Here is an 18,417-nt window from a genome sequence, read left to right on the forward strand (position 1 = left end):
CCCCGCGTGCCCGCCCCCGCCCTCCCCGCGAGAGGACGGGGGAGGGGAAAGGCCGCGGCGCGAGCGCGCGACCCCGTCCGCCATTTTGTATCGGAACGGCGGCGGCGCGAGAGCAGCGCGCGAGCGGCCCCGGCCCGGCCCTCACGACACCGCCCAGGTGCGAGCGGAGCCCGCCCGGCCCCGGCGCCCCGCGGGCGGGGTGGGGGGGCGTGAGGTGGAGGGGGGGAGCACTGGAGGGGGTGCTCGGGGGCGGCGGGGAGGGCGGTGTGGCCGCGGCGGGGCCGAGGGCCCGGCCCGGGGTGCGCGGGGTCAGCGGGGCCGGCTGAGGCGCCCGCCCGGCCCGGGCCGCCCTGTGGGGCCCGCGGCCTTCCCCGCCCCGCCGCCCGGTCCTGCGGCCGCCGCGGAGCGACGGCGGGAGCGGCCGAGAGGGAAGCCCGCGGGTGCGCCCGGCCCGCGGCGCTCGGGGCAGGGGGAGGCGGTGGCGTGGCGAGGTGGCGGGGAAGCCGCCGGCTCTCGGGCCGTTCTCATCTCTCCCCCTTGGCTCGTGTGACGCCGGCAGTGACAGGTGGAGTTCGGAGCGCTCCGAGCCGGGCCGGGCCCGGCGGCCTCGGTAGGAGAGCAGCGTTGTTGTGACTTGCCCGCAGAAAGCACGGAAAAAGTGAGCGGTAGTAAATAATCCGGTGACATAACCTCCCTGCGGACCACACGGAAGAAATCCGTCTCACCGCCGTCCTCCAGTTAAGAACACGCTGCCCAGTGAAATGGACTTGCTTAATTCGAAACTAGAAATAGCAACAGTTGGGTGTTTTGACAGATGCTGTATCGGTACAATGCTTCCTTTGAAGTAGTTCTGTAACTTGGATTACTACTATTTGCTCCTTAAACAAGAGGTTTAGCGAGTAGCCATAGTTTAATTTCAGCATGTCATGAGCAATTTGGACTGTATTTACAGCAGAAATGAGATAGTACTAAAAACACAACCCCTTGATGTTGATACATCACGGGCTCAGACTGTCTCTGGTTCCCACTTGTTGCAATAAGGCATGGCATCTGCTCTCAGGAGCTTTTTTTTTTTTTTAAGCAGGTAACAAAACAGGTGTGACCCTGACAAATCATTCTTAGTGCACACAGCTGAAGTGCTTCCTGTTTCTAAGGTAACTACTTTGGCACTGGCTGAAATTATAGGTAGGGTGAGTCCAGGTGGGGTGACTCTTCTGAACAGGAAGCAAACTGAGTTGCTAATAGGCTTGCTTGTCTTTTCTAGGCTTGTTGCCTTGATTTTTTTTCTGCCCTTTTGCTTTCAAGCTCCCTGTTAATTGTTGATGCTGTTGGTTTGGTGTCTCCAAACCACTCATAGCCAGCTTGCTGTCTACCTGTGTCTCCTCTTTGGAGATATTTAATTCATTTTAACTGATGCTGAAGTGGCTGCTGTTGGTGTTGAGCTGAGTAAGTGGGGGAGAAACTGTGTAAACATAACTTAGGAATAGTGGACAGTGATATTTTGTGACCCCTTGATGGGACATCACTAAATCACGTTGAGAATTCTTATCACTGAGAATCCTGGTTGAGGACATCAGTATTTTAGCCAGATTTATCTTTTTTTTTTTCCTATAAACATCCCTGCTGTATGAATACTGCAGTTCTTTGACTTTTAAAATAGCATTTAACTGTTTCCAAACACTTTTTGGATGGTAAAACAGCACAAAGCCTGTGAGAACAGGTCGCTCCTTTCCTTTCCTCCAGCAGAAACTTTATGCTGCAATGTTTGAAGAAGTGGGAAGTGAGAGTTTCTTGGGTTGGTTTTTTTTGTTTGTTTTTTAAAAACAGTCCAGGTTGAGATGTGAGATGCCTGAAGCAGCCATGTCATGCTTGGTGCATGTGTGGTGTATTTGAGGTAGGTTCCAAACCTGAAACTCAGCTGGCCTGAGTGTATGGGAACAATATTGGTGCTTAGCTCAGCCACACCATTGTGACTTGCAGTTGACTGGAATTGTGTGCAGCTTTCCAGTACATAGCATGTTAAGGTGGCTTTTCTGTGTGTAAACACCTACATTTGAACTGGTCAAACTAATTGGGAACTTATTTTACTGCTAATGTGCCTTACACTGCAAGGTTTTTCTCTCAGAAGATTTCAAAATGGTAGATGTCCTGAAATCTAAAGTATAGTATAATTCAAACCCTCCTTTCTCCCTTGGATTGCTTCCCGTGTGGGGCTCTGGAGAGGTGTGCTGCTCTTCCATGTGGTCTGTTTGTGTGTGGGTTTGAAAAGAGAGTAAGAGACAGTTCTGAAGAGCAGGTTTAGCAGTGCTCCCTTCAGCATGTTTTATGTGATGTTTTTTGACAGGAGTTTAGAACCTAATCAGTGAACACCTTGGTGTTTGTGTCACTTGAGCTGTTTTATCCTCCACATGCAGCATGTGTGGCCTAAAATCGTTACAGCTCTTGAAACACAGCAGGAATAGTTAATTCTGCAAAATACTGAAAAAAATTCCAAAGTTCAGCTTTAAGTATTTTGAAATTACTTTCTTTGTAAGGCTGTTCCTGAGTTTATGGAAGACTTCAGGTTTGTCAAGTTCAGCATCAAGGCTTAGTTACTCCTGGTGATTTCTGGTTGATAGGGAGTGGCTTTGTCACACCTGATGGCTGGTTTCATATTGGCCTTCTGTTTTGTGCTTCTTGAATTCATGCCTAAAATTTTATCACATTTGTGTTTTAATAGCCCAGCAGAACTCCGCTGTTAAAAAGAATCTACTTAAATGCCAAATTTTTTGCTGATGGCCTGTTGTTTTCCTTAGAGTGTGTTTAGGCTGTGTGATGCTGTAGATTTTGGTAAATATTTTCTACCTCTGTGTTGCACAATATAAAATGGTAATATTGTGAGAGCTCCCGAGACCTGTGTCTGGTATCTTAATCCATTACTGTAATATAGGATCTGTGACTGAAAGTAGCTAATTTTGACAGTGAATCTAAATTTTTTTTATAAAATCCCTGTGGCTGAAGCCTGACTTGTCTGAATCTGGCAGGTTTGTCCCATGGACTGAAAGCTTCCTGAATGGTTGAGGCCAGTGTAGGGAGATTCATTCCCACAAAGGATATATGCATCTAAAAATAAAGGCTGCTCCACATAGCATTCATAGCTTTCTTAATCAGTGCTGTAGTAATTGAATTTTAGCCTTGCACTGAATGACCAGAGAGGTACCTGTGCAGTTCTGCTTCCCGGGCAGGATTCCCTTGGTTACTCGGATTTTGTGTACTCTGCTAAGTTGTGCTGTTTGAACCTCTGAAATGCTGTTCGTGTGTTGCTTGTGGGAGCTGTCAGGGTTTGCCGTGTGTCGGGATACACTCCGTGCAATCCATATGTTTAGAACATAAGTGAGAAGCTGTTTCCTCAGCCATTGTGTTCTGTCCTTGAGTCGCTGTGTTTGCTCAGGCTCTTGTTCTGCTTCCTTGAAAGGGAAAATCCCATTTTGCCTCCAGCTTGGGTTCTCCGGTAGCACTGCCAGATTTTGCAGTTGGAAAGTGGCAAAGCTTCTTGTGCTTCCATGCAATCAGAGCATGCTGAGAGGGAGTCCCTGCTTTTTGGGGAGACAACAGAGATGCTAATAGGAGGGCAGGACGGTCAGTGTCCCTGCTCTGCAGGGTAGCAGGGAGGATCAGATAATGGATTGAGCCCAACTCGAGAATTCCAGAACCAAAAAGCTTGATTTTTAGGTGGAGTAGGTGTGAATTGCTGTGCTATTTGTATTGGTCTGAGCAAACTCTTAAAATTCTGTTACTGCCTTAAAAAAAAGTCAAGTTAAAGTTTTGCTTTGTGTCCCGTTCTTGAGTCCTGCTTCAAACATCCTGTGAGTTTTTTCAGGCTGGTTGCTGAAATCTGGTGCTCTGATGGGACTGGATTCCCCTCACTGCCTGCCTGGCTTTGGTAGGTGCAATTACTGTGCCAAGGTCTGTCTGCTTGCGTTTTAACAAATGTTTCACAGAAGCTTCATACTGGTCATGTATGTTAAACCTTGCCAGTAAGATTGTCTTGGAAAGTGTGTACTTGCCATGCCCAGTGACGTTTTCTGGATTATTCCAAAAGATGAATTTTAGGGTTATTAAAAATAAAAATTAAAAAAATCGGGTACTGTGCTACTGAGAAATGTTTTTAAACTTTTGTGTCAGTCCTCCCTTCTGCAAAGGTGTTTCACGGTCAGTGACCTTTTAAAGTGTGTGTGAAGGTAATGAATTCTAGCTTGTCAGATGTACTAAAAAGAAATGGAAGTTTTGTGTAGTTCTTCTCACTGCAGTTTTAGACATGCCCTGAAATTCTTTCAGAGCCCAACTGCCTTGTGATTGAAGAATGCTTTCAGTATTACTGCTTCAAAATTTGTTCTTCGTGAGATGTGAGTTTTATTGCAGAAGAAGGATCTTGCATCGCTCTTGGGGTAGGCAGGGTTTTACTGTGGCATAATGAAAGTCTTGAAGTCGGTTCGTTTGGCTTTCCTTACAAATAGTTTACACATACATTTATTTAATATAATAAACTTCTCGAGAGAGCAGAATGATCTTCATTGTCTCTGATAGGGTTTGTTTCTCCTCATGCTTTGAAATGTAGGCAGATGTCAAATAAAGTCCTAAGTGTGAACGATGAAATATAAAGGGAGATGAGGAGAAGAGTTCTGGTTGTATCCAGCTGCCTGTGGCCGCTCCGTGGGCTCTCCCAGGAGGAGGGGTGGCCCCCGGAGCTGCTGCGGGAGCTGCTCCCTGCACTGGTTTACCCTGGACGTTCCTCGTGCCAAGCGAACACATCACCCGGGCGATCCATCTCCATGATGAGGCAGAAATCGTGTACTGGTGGTTTTGGCCAGAGAGCCAAGACAGCAAAGCAGTAGTTTTTATTCTGAAAAAGGGATCATCAGACTCTTGGCATGAAGCCCAGTGACCTTTGTGTTTCGATCAAGTAGAGCTTCCAAGCAGCTACTTTCCAGCTCGATTCTACCTCTGATAATGTACAGTGCTGCTTCGTGGAGCAGCTTAGGGCTTCCTTTGAGATTCCTCAGGCTGTTGGATATGCAGGACTTGCTTTGGGATGCAGTTTTGTCACATTGGCAATCTGTAATTTAACAGATGAGATGTCAAGTGCCAAGTTTTGTGTTGTCATAGAAATTTATTAAGCTGGCAAGCTCTGCTGTTGTAGCTCACTGGAAAGCTGTTTCAGTATAAGCCAAATGTTAGGGTTAGTTTATTGCAGTTCTTTGTGTGTTGCTCATTCACAATTGCTTGTTTTGGTGTGCAGGGTTGAGGCAATACTGCTTGGATGGTACCGAGGCAAAATATTGAGGAGATGGTAAAAGCACGTTTTTTATATAAACTTGCGATCGATGCTTTGAACGACTCTGACCTCTGATTGTTGCTGTGTGGTAACTAATTCATTATTCATCTCATTTTCTTCTTTCTCACAGTGCTGAAAGGGTAGTCATTCTTCTCACTGAGCTGTTTGCTGGCTCTTTCAGACTGGCAAAATGCAGAAACAAATAAATGTGGTCGGGTAGTGTGGAAACAACTAAGCTTGCGTTGTGGAAACAACTAAGCTTGCGTTGTGAAAACTTGATAGTACTTCTTTTTCCTTGTGGGCATAGTTATGTGAGGTTGCTGCAGAAGTTTGATGTGATACTGTTTTTTTTTTTCAGGTGCCATGTTTCAGAACAGACGAAGACAACTGAGAAAGAAAAGCTGAAGAAAGTAACACAGAAACAAATACAGGCTAATTGGGGGAAAAAAAATTGACCTGTCTCTGAGGTGACTAAAGGGGAATAATGGTGATTTTGCGCCGGGCTCGGCCGCCTGCTTCCGCCCCAACCAGCAATGAATCTTGACTCGCTCTCGCTGGCCTTGTCTCAAATCAGCTACCTGGTGGACAATTTAACCAAGAAAAACTACCGAGCCAGCCAGCAGGAAATACAGCATGTAAGTAAAGTGAGACGGTGCTACAAAATAAATTTTGGAAAGAGAACTGGAGTGTTGAACGGAGTTTCTCTTCTCTTTGGAACTGTGCTCTGCGGTGCTCTCGTGTGTCACTGGGACTGTTTTCTGTGGTGTTGGGAATCCCAGTGCGTGTCTGACACTCCTGTTGGTTCATCTGTCATGGAATACAGCAGCTCAGAGCCCAGACCAGTGTTAACTTTGTAGATGAATATCAGGATTAACTGCTGCTCCTGGGGCAAAGCTTTCCTAACTCCTCTAGGTTAAGTCTTTCCAAGTCCCCTTACATTCTACAGAACACTGAGGGGAAGGAAAACATACACATTTTGAGCTGTGCACTGAAAGCATGAATATGTGGTAATTTACATCTGAATGCTTTCACTTACCTCAGGTGGAAGTTTTTTGTCCCTCATTCAGTGAAGCACGGCTTGTTGTGAAGCCAGGCTGATTGTCTTGGCCCTGGGTTTTCAGAAGGCAGACAGAGTAACTGTATGTTGAGACCCAAATATCTGTGATCTGTGCAAGAATTCTGGTTTAGCTGACCTTTTTAAAAATAGCTCTGACTAGCAGGGTGGACTGAAAAGCATTATCCACAGAGGAGTGCTTAGGAGGAAGTGAATGTTACTGAGCCAGTTTTAGAAACTGGTTTAGTTCAGTTCCCAGCAGACAGCTGGGCCACTTAAATGTTTTTTTCCTCCAGCAGTTTGATCCTGCAGCGATTTGAATCAGATCAGAAGGCCAGAGGGCTTAGGCAGTGTGAGTTTCTGATAACAGTTGTTATCTGTAAAAGTGCATTTGTTGCTTATCTCGAGGTGAGGAGGGTGATTCACTGCTTTAAATGTAGGGCATGGAGATGGAATAGATTTCCTATAACTTCTGTAACTTTCCCATGTTTTTGCAAGTTCAGTAGTCCACTGTCTTATCTGTGATCACTGCTGTGCTTTTGAACAGATGGGTTTTGCAGTGAGGTGTGACTGAAGCATGACTTGCAGATCTGTCAGGTGAACACTTGGGTGAAGGATAATAAACATTCCTTTGATTTGGGAGATGTGGTTGATCTGCCATTCAGTTGGAGGCTTAAACGGGCAGATTGTCCCTCACCCTTCATGCCAGGCCTGTTCCACTCACTGTGGTGAGAGACTGGAACCTGGTGTGTGAAAATGGCTGGTTTGTGTAGGTTGGGTTGTAAGACAGATCTAGGATTTCAAGACTGAATTTCTAAAATCATCTTAATCCACTGGTTTTTTTTTTCTTTTTCTCCTGGTATTGCTTTACCTCTGTGGTTGCCAGTACAGTTTTTCCTTAGTTGAAGAGATTATCAATGCTTTGTCTCATGGTACACTGCTTGGTGTAAATTTTGAGCATGATTCACACAATTTTACAAAGCTTCCATCTAAGCATGTACAGATGTGGAAATCCATACTTGGTCACTTGTGACAATAACAATTCCAAAATGACACTTGCATTTAAATACATCACCCAAGCTTAACAGTGGCAAAGCTTGAGCAACTAATTTCTTTGTAGATGTGGTGTCAGTAGTCATTTAACAGAGGTGATGCTTTAATTCTGCTTTTAAAAATATATGTTGAAGAGAACCTTTTATGCATTTGTCAGACACAAATTCTAAAGAATGGCTTCCTCTGAAGTGAGTTTTTGTGGTCTCCTTTTTTTAAAGGAGTGGGAAAGAGAGCCTGGTCAGAGAGGAGGGAAGGGCTTTGCAGACAGGTTCATCTAGGAAAGCAAAACTTGCTGAATCTAGAAAGACACAGTTATTTTTTGATCTAATCGTGCATTTGCCTAAACAGAATCCAACTAGTTCCTGTGTGATAATTCCAAATGCAAGTGGCTCAAACTTTATCCTGAATCACAGACTGGTTGAGGTTGGAAGGGACCTGTGGAGTTCACCTGGTCCAACCTCCTGCTCAAACAGTCACCTGGATAGGATTGCCCAGGAATATGGATGGACACTCCACAATCTCCCTGGGCAGCCTGTGCCAGTGCTTGGACACCCTTGTGGTAAAAAATGAGTCTTTAGATCTTGTTTTATGACTGGATACACTGTCTTGTAGATATATATCCATAACTCTGGACTGACATACCACAGACGTATATTGTAGCCTCTGGTCAAGAGGCAGAGCTAGATCTGGCTTGGAAGTTCCTTTGCAGCGGAACAAAACTTGGCAGCCACTGGAATAAGCAGGCTGTGAGGGAGAGGGAAGCACAGTGTCTTAGGTAACAGTAGAAAAACGGAGATGGAAACAATCAAACATCAGAGCCTGAAGCAGCCCTGTTTGTCTCTTTGCACAAAGGACCTACCAGCGAACAAGGGCACTCAGGATGGGGTGAGGCAGTGGGCTGGGTGCAGGCAGGCAGGCCAGAGGCACAGCTGCAGGTTTGTGCTGGCACATGTGGCGTGTGTCCTGCAGCTAGAAAGGAGGAAACAGTGAGAAAAACGTTGCCGGTAGATGAAAGTTGGGTTTGTGATTAACTTCTACGCTTTGGACAAAAGAGACGAGCTACTATTGGGTATGTGACTTCAAATTTCTGCCAGTATGGATTCTATTAAAAACAAGTAGTGCTGTGTTCTTAGATGGGCTTTGAAGAAAAGAATAAGCTCTGAAACAATCTGGAGCTGCTTCAGATGACAAGCTGATGAGCTGGTCTGTAGCCAAGAGTTAAGGCAAATGGTAGGGGGTGCTAACAAGACTGTGATATTGTTAAGATTTAGTAATGAATGATGGTGTTGAAAATTAACAGATGTAGATCACCTGTTTTTGACAGGTATTGGATACAGCTGAATGAGCTCTAATGACTGGGGAAGACTTGGTTAAAGGTCTCAGCTGCAGGTGTCCAGCATGTGGCCTTCGATTTTAAAGCTTGCTAATGAGCAAGTTTGAGATGAACTTTTTGCTTTAGATGGCAGAAAAAACTTCCCTTGTGCTTTAAAATGGAGTAATGGCAGTCAAGTCAGTCACAGCCAGGAGACAACGTACAAGCTGCCTGCAAGATCAGTGAAGATGCTGTCTGATGGCTTGTCTCCTGGATAAGTTCCTGCTACACAGGCATAGCACAGAGGTGCACACTGTCCCAGGGCTGTGCTCTGGAGGAGTTAGGCACTGCAGCTGTGGGGAAAAGTGGGGGAAATGAGACCATGGCACTGTGGGTTCTGGGCTGCTTCGGTGGCAGAGAAGCTTGAAACCATCCTCTGGGTGACTCAAAACCCCTTTTTACTTCATTTTTTAAAAATACTACCCCTGAAATGCGTGGCTTCTGTGTCAGTGACTTGTGTCTGGGTTCTTTATCTCTTCACTTTTATTATGTTGGTAGGGTTAATGACTTGGCTTTTAGGTTACTCATTAAAAAGGAACATTCTCAGCGGTTTGGTTGAAACTGTAGATGACGTAACCACTGGAAGTATCCATGGTACCAGCCCCAGATCTTGCTCTGTAATCCCTGTTTGCTACCCAGCTGGTTTTTTTGATACTTTTTTGCAGATTGTGAACAGGCACGGTCCCGAGGCAGACAGGCATTTACTACGCTGTCTATTCTCGCACGTGGATTTCAGTGGCGATGGTAAAAGCAGTGGCAAAGATTTTCATCAGGTACAGTTTGCACTGAGGCATCTGTTTATTAGTTTTGGTTGTTAAAAATCTGCAGTAGGATTTGATCCATGTTAAGCACAAAGGCAGGTTAGAAGCAGTAGCTTCAAACGAACGTCTGATCTGTAGCCTTTCAAGTGCAAGCACCTTTCACTAGTATTAAGTCAGAAGACAACAAATTATTGATATCTGACTCTTGCAATCTCTTGATCTGGGAAAAAAAAACCACATAGCATCAGTACAATTGCTCTTTCTACCACATGAAGTGCTCTGTTGTGAAAGCCTTTCTGTGTCTTTTAAAACTTTGTCCAAATCCACTGACAGTTCTCCTGGTGACTGTGTCTATTGGCAGGAGTGTTTTGATCCTTAAAGAATTTTGCCACAGACTTTTTAGCTCATAAACATGAATTCAGTACTCTTAGATTCTGTTGAATGTGTGAGGATGACTACAAAAAAATGAGACACTGCACATGTGATGGAGAATGTTTTATCACTTTTGTCTTAAAAGCAAAACAAACCTGAAGGAAGCTTGAATGAAAAGAAACTAGTTAATGTTAGTGAGAATTTGGGCACTTAAATGTATCTTATCATTGTTTACTTTTACTACACGAGGTGGACAGTAGTTTTGTTTTGTTGTCCTGTTACAAAACCGTGAGTCTTCAATTTATCTTGTTCTTTTCAGACTCAATTTCTGATCCAGGAGTGTGCGTCGCTGATTACAAAACCCAACTTTATCTCGACGCTGTCCTACGCCATTGACAATCCCTTGCACTATCAGAAGGTTTGTATGCTCCAAGGGGATCCCACTCTCAGCAGCTGCACTGAATTGGTCTGTAGGAAACCAGCTGGTTTTTCCCCTGTGTTCCCTTGTTGTACTAAAAATCTTCAAAAATTGAGCTTGCCCAATTGGTGTGGGCTTTTTGTTAAACTAAGCCAGTTAGTCACTCAGAATGACTGCAAAGTAATTTTAAAGCTTTATCTAATATCAGTATTTTGCGTCTTGTTTGTGGCACCAGAACAAAAATAAATCATCAGTGCTCCTGTTTCTTTCTGTATGAAAGCCATGATAGTGGTTTGATAATGAAAGAGTGGGGTATATGGAAGAAGCTTTTAGTTTAGTTGGAAAGATGTTTGTTTAACCATATAAGCTTTGTGTGAACCTACAGCAGAATAGTTACTAATATTCCAAACTTGTCAATGGACTCTAGATAGCCTGGCACATTGCAAATGAGACTAACCCCGTAACAACTTCCATTTAACTCTTCTTACCTGTTTCAGAGTCTAAAGCCTTCACCCCATTTATTTGCCCAATTGAGTAAAGTCATCAAATTAAGTAAAGTTCAAGAGGTAGGTGAACACTTATTTCAAAAATATTTTAATGTATTTTTTTTTTTACTAAGCATGTTAGAAAGGATGATGCCCCTTACTATGATGTTTATTCCTGTTTGTAGGTGATTTTTGGTCTCGCTTTACTGAACTCTTTCAGCTCAGATCTACGAGGTTTTGGTAAGTGAAGCTTCTGAAGTGCTGCAGCAGGGCCACCCTTTTCTTTTTCAGCACTGGGCTTTCTAGATGGGTAGAGATGTGCCAGCCTGGCCTGAGCTTGCAGTTAGTGGTGGGCAGTAGCTGACACAGTCATATTGTATGAAGTTGAAGGTCCCTTTCATAAATGACTTGCTAGATAATGAATCAGCGTGAGGTACTGCCATAACTTTTAGTTGTCCATTGATATTTGAGTTTTGGAGTATTTAAATCTGAACTGTTGAGGCAAACACAAATTAAGAGAATGGTACCCATGAATCTTTGTATTAAAAAGGAATTCCAGGTTTTGACTGGAGCCTCTTTTTGTTTCCAAAAGCTGCCCAGTTTATCAAACAGAAACTCCCGGATCTCTTACGCTCTTACATTGACGCGGACGTCAGTGGAAATCAAGAAGGTGGCTTCCAAGATATTGCAATAGAGGTCCTGCACCTTCTCCTCTCCCATCTCCTCTTTGGGCAGAAGGGAGCCTTTGGGGTAGGACAGGAGCAGATTGACGCTTTCCTCAAAACATTACGTAGAGGTAAGTGGTGCCGTTCAGGAAACCTGCCTGGATGCAAACTTGGGAAGGGAGTTTTGTAACTTGCCATCAGTGCTGAGGGCTGAAGTTGTGGGGAGCTTGGTGAGGCAGAACTCTGTAAATTTTCGTAGCTCTGAACTGACAGAAAAATAACATTTTCCTGGCATTGCCCATAATGTACTGCTTTGCTTTCAGTGAGCAGTAATGTGGTCTCATGTTTTTGAAAAGTTTGATAAATAAATGTGAAGTGGGGGATATTCAAGTCTGTGTTTGCTTGTATGGGCTGGTGTTTGTGGGTTTAACCAGAGGAGTTCAGTGCACTGTAGTTGAGAAACCCCATACAGTGTAAAGTGTAAGAACATATATGGCCATTTGAAACAGGTACATTTGCAGCACTGTGCTGTTTATATTGGGTGTGGATCCATGAGGGAACAGTGAGGGAGGGAGGTGCTTCTGAGTTAAAGTCTGGTTCATTTCTTGGAAGCTACAATGGTCATTGCAGGGGACCTTATCTGTAAGGTAGTCTCTTCCTTTCCAATATGAGTGTTTGCTGTAAACCTATCAGAATAGGGAGGATTTGAACTCAAGATGATAACTGAATTTAAATTAACCCACTCCTTGGTTCTGCACAGATCTAGAGGAAGGTACCCTGTATACAAAAGCAAAGTACTTGTTCTTATTGTTTAAATATAACTTGTTAGTGTATTAGCTTCTGAAATTCCTGACACTTTGCTTTGGGAAATTGGGGACTCTTCCCTGACTGACCCTGGAGGGTATGGAGACATTATGTGTCATCTTAAAGCTGTCTCAGGAAGGCCCACCCACAAAGTGACAACTCCCATGCCCACACCTGATCTTCTTGTTACCTGTCTCTCTTAAACTTTACCTTCCAGGAGTGAAAAGTGAGTATCTTCTCTTTCCACACCCAAGTGCCTGGCTTAGATTTGCTGTACTTCTTAGACTTAATAACAGATCCTTTGTTTCCTAATACTTCCTGACTTGGAGGAGAGGCTTTTGGTGGACTGCTGTATTGTTTCCTGATCTGTGCTTTTTTCTGGATGACTGTTAGTGACAATCTAAGTCTAAACTTACACCAGCTGCAGTGAACCTGTATGAACCTAGTCTGGTCTGTACTCTTGCTCTTTAGGAATATCCAAGTGCCATTAGAGAACTGAGAGTGGGATGGAGGGATGCTGCATGAGTACCCTCTTGGTTCCTGCAGGAGCAGGGCAACTCTAGCACAGCAGTGGAATAACTTTGAGTAGCCTTTTATGTGCAACTGGTGTTCTGGGGTTTTTGACGCTTTTTTGTTACTCTTGCCTTTAGATTTTCCCCAGGAGCGTTGCCCTGTGGTGCTTGCACCACTTCTATACCCTGAAAAACGGGACATTCTAATGGACAGGATCCTGCCTGATTCTGGAGGGATAGCCAAAACCATGATGGAGAGTTCTCTGGCAGATTTCATGCAAGAAGTTGGCTATGGCTTTTGTGCAAGGTTTGTGGGAAAATGTAATTTTCAAGCATCTTGGGTGGCGGTGGTTTTCTTTCTTGTTTCTTGAGGCAAAAGGTAAAGAACGCCTAAAGTACTAAAATAACTACAATCTCAGTAAATATTGTGAGGTCATTTGTTTGGATTCCTGTTTTGTATTTTGCTTTCTTCTAATGTGTAAAATACATCTGTGTAGGATTTTGTAATGGTGAGAAGTGCTCCATAAAAAGATTCATATTCTTTGTGAAGGTTTTATTAGAATTTGACCATCATCCTTTTTTAAGTGAAAACAAAATTGCCTGGATAATCATAAATTCCAACTCAATCCTACTGGATTTTTGGAAGAATTGTGCTCTTGTGACAGACTCCTGTTAGCTCACTGTCCATCTGACATAGGTTACAGCAGAACTGAAGGTGGTCTCACTTTGAGAGCATTGAGCAGCAGTGGCTTTCTGTTTATATTGTGTTTTGATCAGTAATGATCAGTTGATCAGTAATGATTGAGATTATCTTCAACTGTAGAATCTAATTAGGATAGTAAATTGATGGAGTATCTTGACAATTGCATCAGTCTTTGCCTGCTTAGGCTTCTTTTGGTAAAGATTCAGCTGTCAGCCTGTGTTGGTGTGTATTTTGGTAGACATGCATTGCCCACATCTTCAGTAGTGTTCTGTATTCCTACTCCCTCCCCAGTCTGAAAGGTTAGAGGGGCAGTTCTGGACTTGTTTAGATACATGTCTGAATTGAAGCAGTTACTAGGAAAGGGGAGGGAGAAGGTAGACTTCAGTCAGGAGCTGTCTGTTGAGGAGTTAATTTGAATATATTAAAGGTTAACTTCCTGCTGTGTACCTGCTATCTGCACAAAGCCAGCTCAGTTTTTGAATGCAGTTTATCAGGATTTAGGGTAGTGCTCTGCCACTGGTAGTGATAACAGGAGCCTGCAAGTGTGTGGCTGGTTTTGCAGGGGGCCTTAGTCTTAGCCCTCAGTATGAACCTAACCTGTTTTTGTAAAGGAAATTCATTAGGAAGCATAAGCTAGAAATAAATGATCCTGTATTTTAAGAGACAGACTATTGCCTACTTTGGGGAGGTGATCAAATCTCAAAGTATAAATGTGAATTTGTTTAAACCATGAGGTAAAAACACAGTAAGTGTGTTGGAAGATACTGAAAATTATTTCCTTTGTTAGCATGTGCCTGTTAATAAAATATACAGTTTATATCTGTATTGATGCAATATAAATCTTATTGGCCTAGTTATGAAGTGTTCACAAAATAAAAAAAAATAAAGCAGAAAAAACCTTCAGTTCTAAAACTGAAAGCTGAGCACCTACTCATTGTTTGCTCTTTTGGCTCCTTGAAGGTTTCTGCTGGTGACCTCTGCTCAGGGATGCCATGCCTTGCATCAGGCTGAAAGGCAAACGTCCACAGCTTACCTTTGAACAGTGCATGTCATCGTTTTGAAATGTCTGCATTCTCAAAGCCTTTGTTTCACTTTTAGCTACCAGAAAACTTGAGTCTTTGAAGCTCTGTATCACAGGTCAATATGTGGAAGTGCTTTTAGCCAGAAACGGTGCTAAACCTACCCTGTGCCTTTGCTGTGGCAGAGCACAGTCTGTGAAACATCTCTCCCTGGCACTTCAGTACACCTGGCTTTGAACTGCAAATGTGGCACAGAATGTTTCATGGAAATAATTGCATGGACTCTCTACTGAATTTTTCTTCTTGATTGTCCTGGAATTTTGTTATGTTGGATCATTTGGCTAACATGGCTAAAGCTGAGTTTTAGTCTCAAGTTAGTTTCTCCCAACAATCTGTGTGTGGTCCCAACTGTACTCACAGGCCTTGTTTCCATCTGTCCTACATTGTGCCACGGTGAAAGCCGCTTTCACAAGATCTTTGTGTTTTGTTGCCATCTTAGTGTTGAAGAATGTCGCAACATAATCATGCAGTTTGGGGTCCGGGAAGTCACGGCTGCCCAGGTCGCCAGGGTTTTGGGGATGATGGCTCGCACTCACTCGGGATTGACGGACGGGATTCCATTACAAGTGAGTGGCCTCTTGGGCTGGGGATTTTATTTCAGCAGAAACAGAGGAGTTAAAATGCCAGCCTCTAGTAATTCAACAATTGCTTGTATTATTCGGGGCTTGTACTTGTATCAGTTCTGTTGCAAATATGTTTAATACTTGAGAGAATGAAAGATTCTCAGAAGTGTAAAACTGGTGTCAGTACTGGTCTGAACTTCTGATTATGCCTTCCCAGTGCAGGGAGTTCTGTAGCCAGTGGGTGTTGAGACTCCTTTGTTTTTAACTATTGTTTAATTCAGTGTATTTGACTTGCAGTCTATTTCGGCTCCTGGCAGTGGGATTTGGAGTGATGGGAAGGATAAGAGTGATGGAACCCAAGCCCATACCTGGAATGTGGAGGTCTTGATTGATGTTCTTAAAGAGCTGGTGAGTATTGTGAGCATCTTGGTCTTTTATGTGGAATATCTGAAAGCAGGACATGTCTCAGTGTGATTGTAAAGCTTTCTAAGCTCCAACAGCCTGAATAGCTTTGAATCTCCTTAATGTGACTGTACTTAAAATGATTGGGGTTTTTTTCCTCATGAACAAGAAAATTTTGAGGAATTGTGGGAAATAAAAGCTGCTTGAATGAGTAACTCGGGTGCAATTTGAGATTTGTTCCACGCTGCTCCCACGTACTCCAGCATGTGTTCTCTGAGGGTTTTTGTGTTTCAGCGTATTTCTGGCAGGGGAATGTTTTGTGCATCAGACACCTTGCTTTGAAAAGCTTCTCACTGTAGGCATAAATGATGAAAATGAAACTATTTTTGTAGCCACTCATTCCAACGCTGTAAAGCTTTTTGCGTATGAGGATGCTTTAGAAATAGGAAAGTTTTTCCACCACTTTATAAGCAGCAATTTTTGTAATTAACTCAGATAAATGTGAGTCCCATTTTTTTGGTCTGCCTTATTTTTTTGTGATTTTTTTTTTTCCCTGTATATTCCCTCTGAAGTATACAGGGGTCAATTATTTTTTCTAAACCTTGGGCCATACAACTAGCTTTGTATTTTTGCTCACCTGTCCCTGAAGTGAGTGGTTTATGTTCCACAATGGCCACAGTTCCCTCCCAAGCTCTCTCGTCCTTATTGTTTCACACTGTTGTTGAAAAATGCAGTAGGTGCTTTTCAAGGACTTGCAGTTTACATTTTGCAGAAGGAGAAGCGAGTTCTGCTTGCCAGCAGGTCAGACCCTTCTGCCTTTTATTAGAAGGCACATGGGAGCCTGATCAAGGAATAAGTTTGCATGCTAAGAAAGGAGCAATGTGTTTTGGTTTTTTAAAAACTTGTTAATGAGATGTTTGGAAGGATAGACAGCTACTGTAGTGCTGGGCAAGTGCCTTCTCACAAGCTAGTTTCACACACTAACTTGCATCAAATTCTCACAACTGTCTAAATGCCTTTCTTTTTAAAAAGAACCCCTTGCTTTCAGCTAGAAGTTGGGTGGATGTTAAACTGGATAAAATACTGATGAAGAAAGGGCTCTTACAAGACAGTACTGAGGATCATAATGTTCAAGGCTGACCCCCCTTGTTTGTCTGGTTGCAGAACCCCAACCTGGACTTCAAAGTAGTAACGTATGAGTTGGACCACCCGGGATTTCAGATTCGTGACAGCAAGGGCCTGCATATCGTGGTGTTTGGCATCCAGAGAGGGCTGGGCATGGAGGTTTTTCCAGTTAATGCCATATACAGACCTTGGAAGCACGCAGAGGGCCAGGTGGGTGTCCCAACATTTCTGCTGTATTAGTGGAGTTTGCGGAGTTCCTGAATTTCTTGGGTTGGTGGATTGGTGAGTTTTAAGATAAAGCCACATTTGAGACCTTGGTAAGGCCTCAGGTGTGTTACTGAAGTACAGCCTGTAGTTCACCAGTGTCTGCATTGTGTGGGAGGAGATGGTCACTTGTGCACTGTGACAGCACCCGTGGCTTTAGCAGAGTTCTGTGTACCCTCTGTGTAGTGCAGCAGAGGGTAGAGCTGCTGCTGCGTGGCAGTGCTCTGCAGTTTGTACCTGGTTACACAAACAGGCCACAGCTTTGTGCAAACAAGTACCCTCAGCATGCCTGTCTCCATCACTTCCAGAAATCCTGGGAGAAGTGTGAGGTTCAGTCTTAGTAAAACACACTGGTAGTAAAGCTTGGCTCATCTCTGCTGCTTCGTTGTGCATCATTCTCAAAAATGTGTCACTTGATAACGTGGAAGGAACCTGACAGTCTAAATATCTAAATTAGTTTTGATGTCTTTTTTAATTCCAGCTCTCCTTCATTCAACATTCCCTCATAAACCCTGACATCTTCTGTTTTGCTGACTACCCTTGCCATACTGTTGCCACAGACATCCTGAAGGCACCACCAGAGGATGACAATCGAGAAATTGCTACATGGTAATCCTGCTCTCAACTGCTTTTCATACCTAGAGTTAGATTACTTGTCTGCTCAAAGCTGGCTTTATCTTCCTGCAGCCAGATTTATTTGTAGCTGTGTGTACATCCCAGTAGATCAGCCATTAGTATCTGTTCCATGTTTGATGGGTGAAAGTACTCATATCATGAGAACTTCCTCTGTACTTCTGTAACAGATGAAAATGTACTGCCAGTGCTTGCTTTTATTGGAGTGCTCAGCTTGTCTGGAGAATTTCTGCTGGTGTATTTTGACATATACTGCAAGGAGGGGATAGAGGAAGTGGTGTGAATTTAAATCTCTCTTTCCCAGAATGACATTAGAGAAGTTGGTTTTATTTGTATGAAAGAAGTCCTGGGATTTCAATAGTAAATTTGTGGAGCTGTTGGTGAGCATGAAGCTGACTGGTGTGACTTTTTGAGCTGATCCCTTCTTTTGATATAGCCAGGTAGCTTATTTCAGTAAAGATACTTGCTTCCTTTTCAATTGTATGGCCTAAAATGGGGAATTGAAGGATAGGAAATACAGGTAAATTGACTGATTACTTGTCCATGAAGCAGACAAAATAAGTAGAGTACCTTCAGTAAGTTTCGCAAGTTGGGACTTGGAGGTGTTTAAAAAATTGTATTCCATTTCTGGAAGTACATTTCAGGTTAAATTATCCAGGTCACCCACCTCAAGCTGAATTTCTTCAACATCAGCTTTCAGTTCTCCCTCTTCCCTAACAGAGTCAGAAGGTCTTAAGCTCTTAAATTGTGAGTTAATTTTTCGTGGTTTCTTTCAGGCTTAATTGTACGTGGTACAAACAACCTGCAGTGTCAGGTTGGTGGCAGTGGGTGTTGCTTT

The 18,417-nt window shown here is 43.5% G+C and overlaps 1 protein-coding gene across 7 annotated transcripts in view; it reads left to right on the plus strand.

Moving 5' to 3' along the window:
* Nucleotides 1-39: 39 nt before the first annotated feature.
* CNOT1 (CCR4-NOT transcription complex subunit 1) overlaps nucleotides 40-18,417 on the plus strand; it is a 55,126-nt gene continuing 36,748 nt past the window's right edge. For 4 of the 7 annotated variants that reach the window (XM_017824175.1, XM_017824180.1, XM_017824179.1 and 1 more), the window contains exons 1-12: nucleotides 40-157; nucleotides 5,673-5,949; nucleotides 9,459-9,566; nucleotides 10,246-10,344; nucleotides 10,842-10,910; nucleotides 11,015-11,069; nucleotides 11,422-11,625; nucleotides 12,949-13,117; nucleotides 15,032-15,158; nucleotides 15,453-15,563; nucleotides 16,722-16,892; nucleotides 17,428-17,555. In XM_017824175.1, coding sequence (XP_017679664.1) covers nucleotides 5,848-5,949; nucleotides 9,459-9,566; nucleotides 10,246-10,344; nucleotides 10,842-10,910; nucleotides 11,015-11,069; nucleotides 11,422-11,625; nucleotides 12,949-13,117; nucleotides 15,032-15,158; nucleotides 15,453-15,563; nucleotides 16,722-16,892; nucleotides 17,428-17,555 — 1,343 coding nt within the window. In that variant the 5' untranslated portion in view covers nucleotides 40-157; nucleotides 5,673-5,847. Of the gene's footprint in view, nucleotides 158-636; nucleotides 659-1,132; nucleotides 1,155-5,381; nucleotides 5,403-5,672; nucleotides 5,950-9,458; nucleotides 9,567-10,245; nucleotides 10,345-10,841; nucleotides 10,911-11,014; nucleotides 11,070-11,421; nucleotides 11,626-12,948; nucleotides 13,118-15,031; nucleotides 15,159-15,452; nucleotides 15,564-16,721; nucleotides 16,893-17,427; nucleotides 17,556-18,417 lie in introns of those variants that run through there. The other 3 variants (XM_017824178.1, XM_017824177.1, XM_017824176.1) reach the window with 3 other exon arrangements.

The sequence above is a fragment of the Lepidothrix coronata genome, unplaced genomic scaffold, assembly GCF_001604755.1.
Source record: "Lepidothrix coronata isolate B3197 unplaced genomic scaffold, Lepidothrix_coronata-1.0 Scaffold110, whole genome shotgun sequence".
NCBI classification, from domain to species: domain Eukaryota; kingdom Metazoa; phylum Chordata; class Aves; order Passeriformes; family Pipridae; genus Lepidothrix; species Lepidothrix coronata.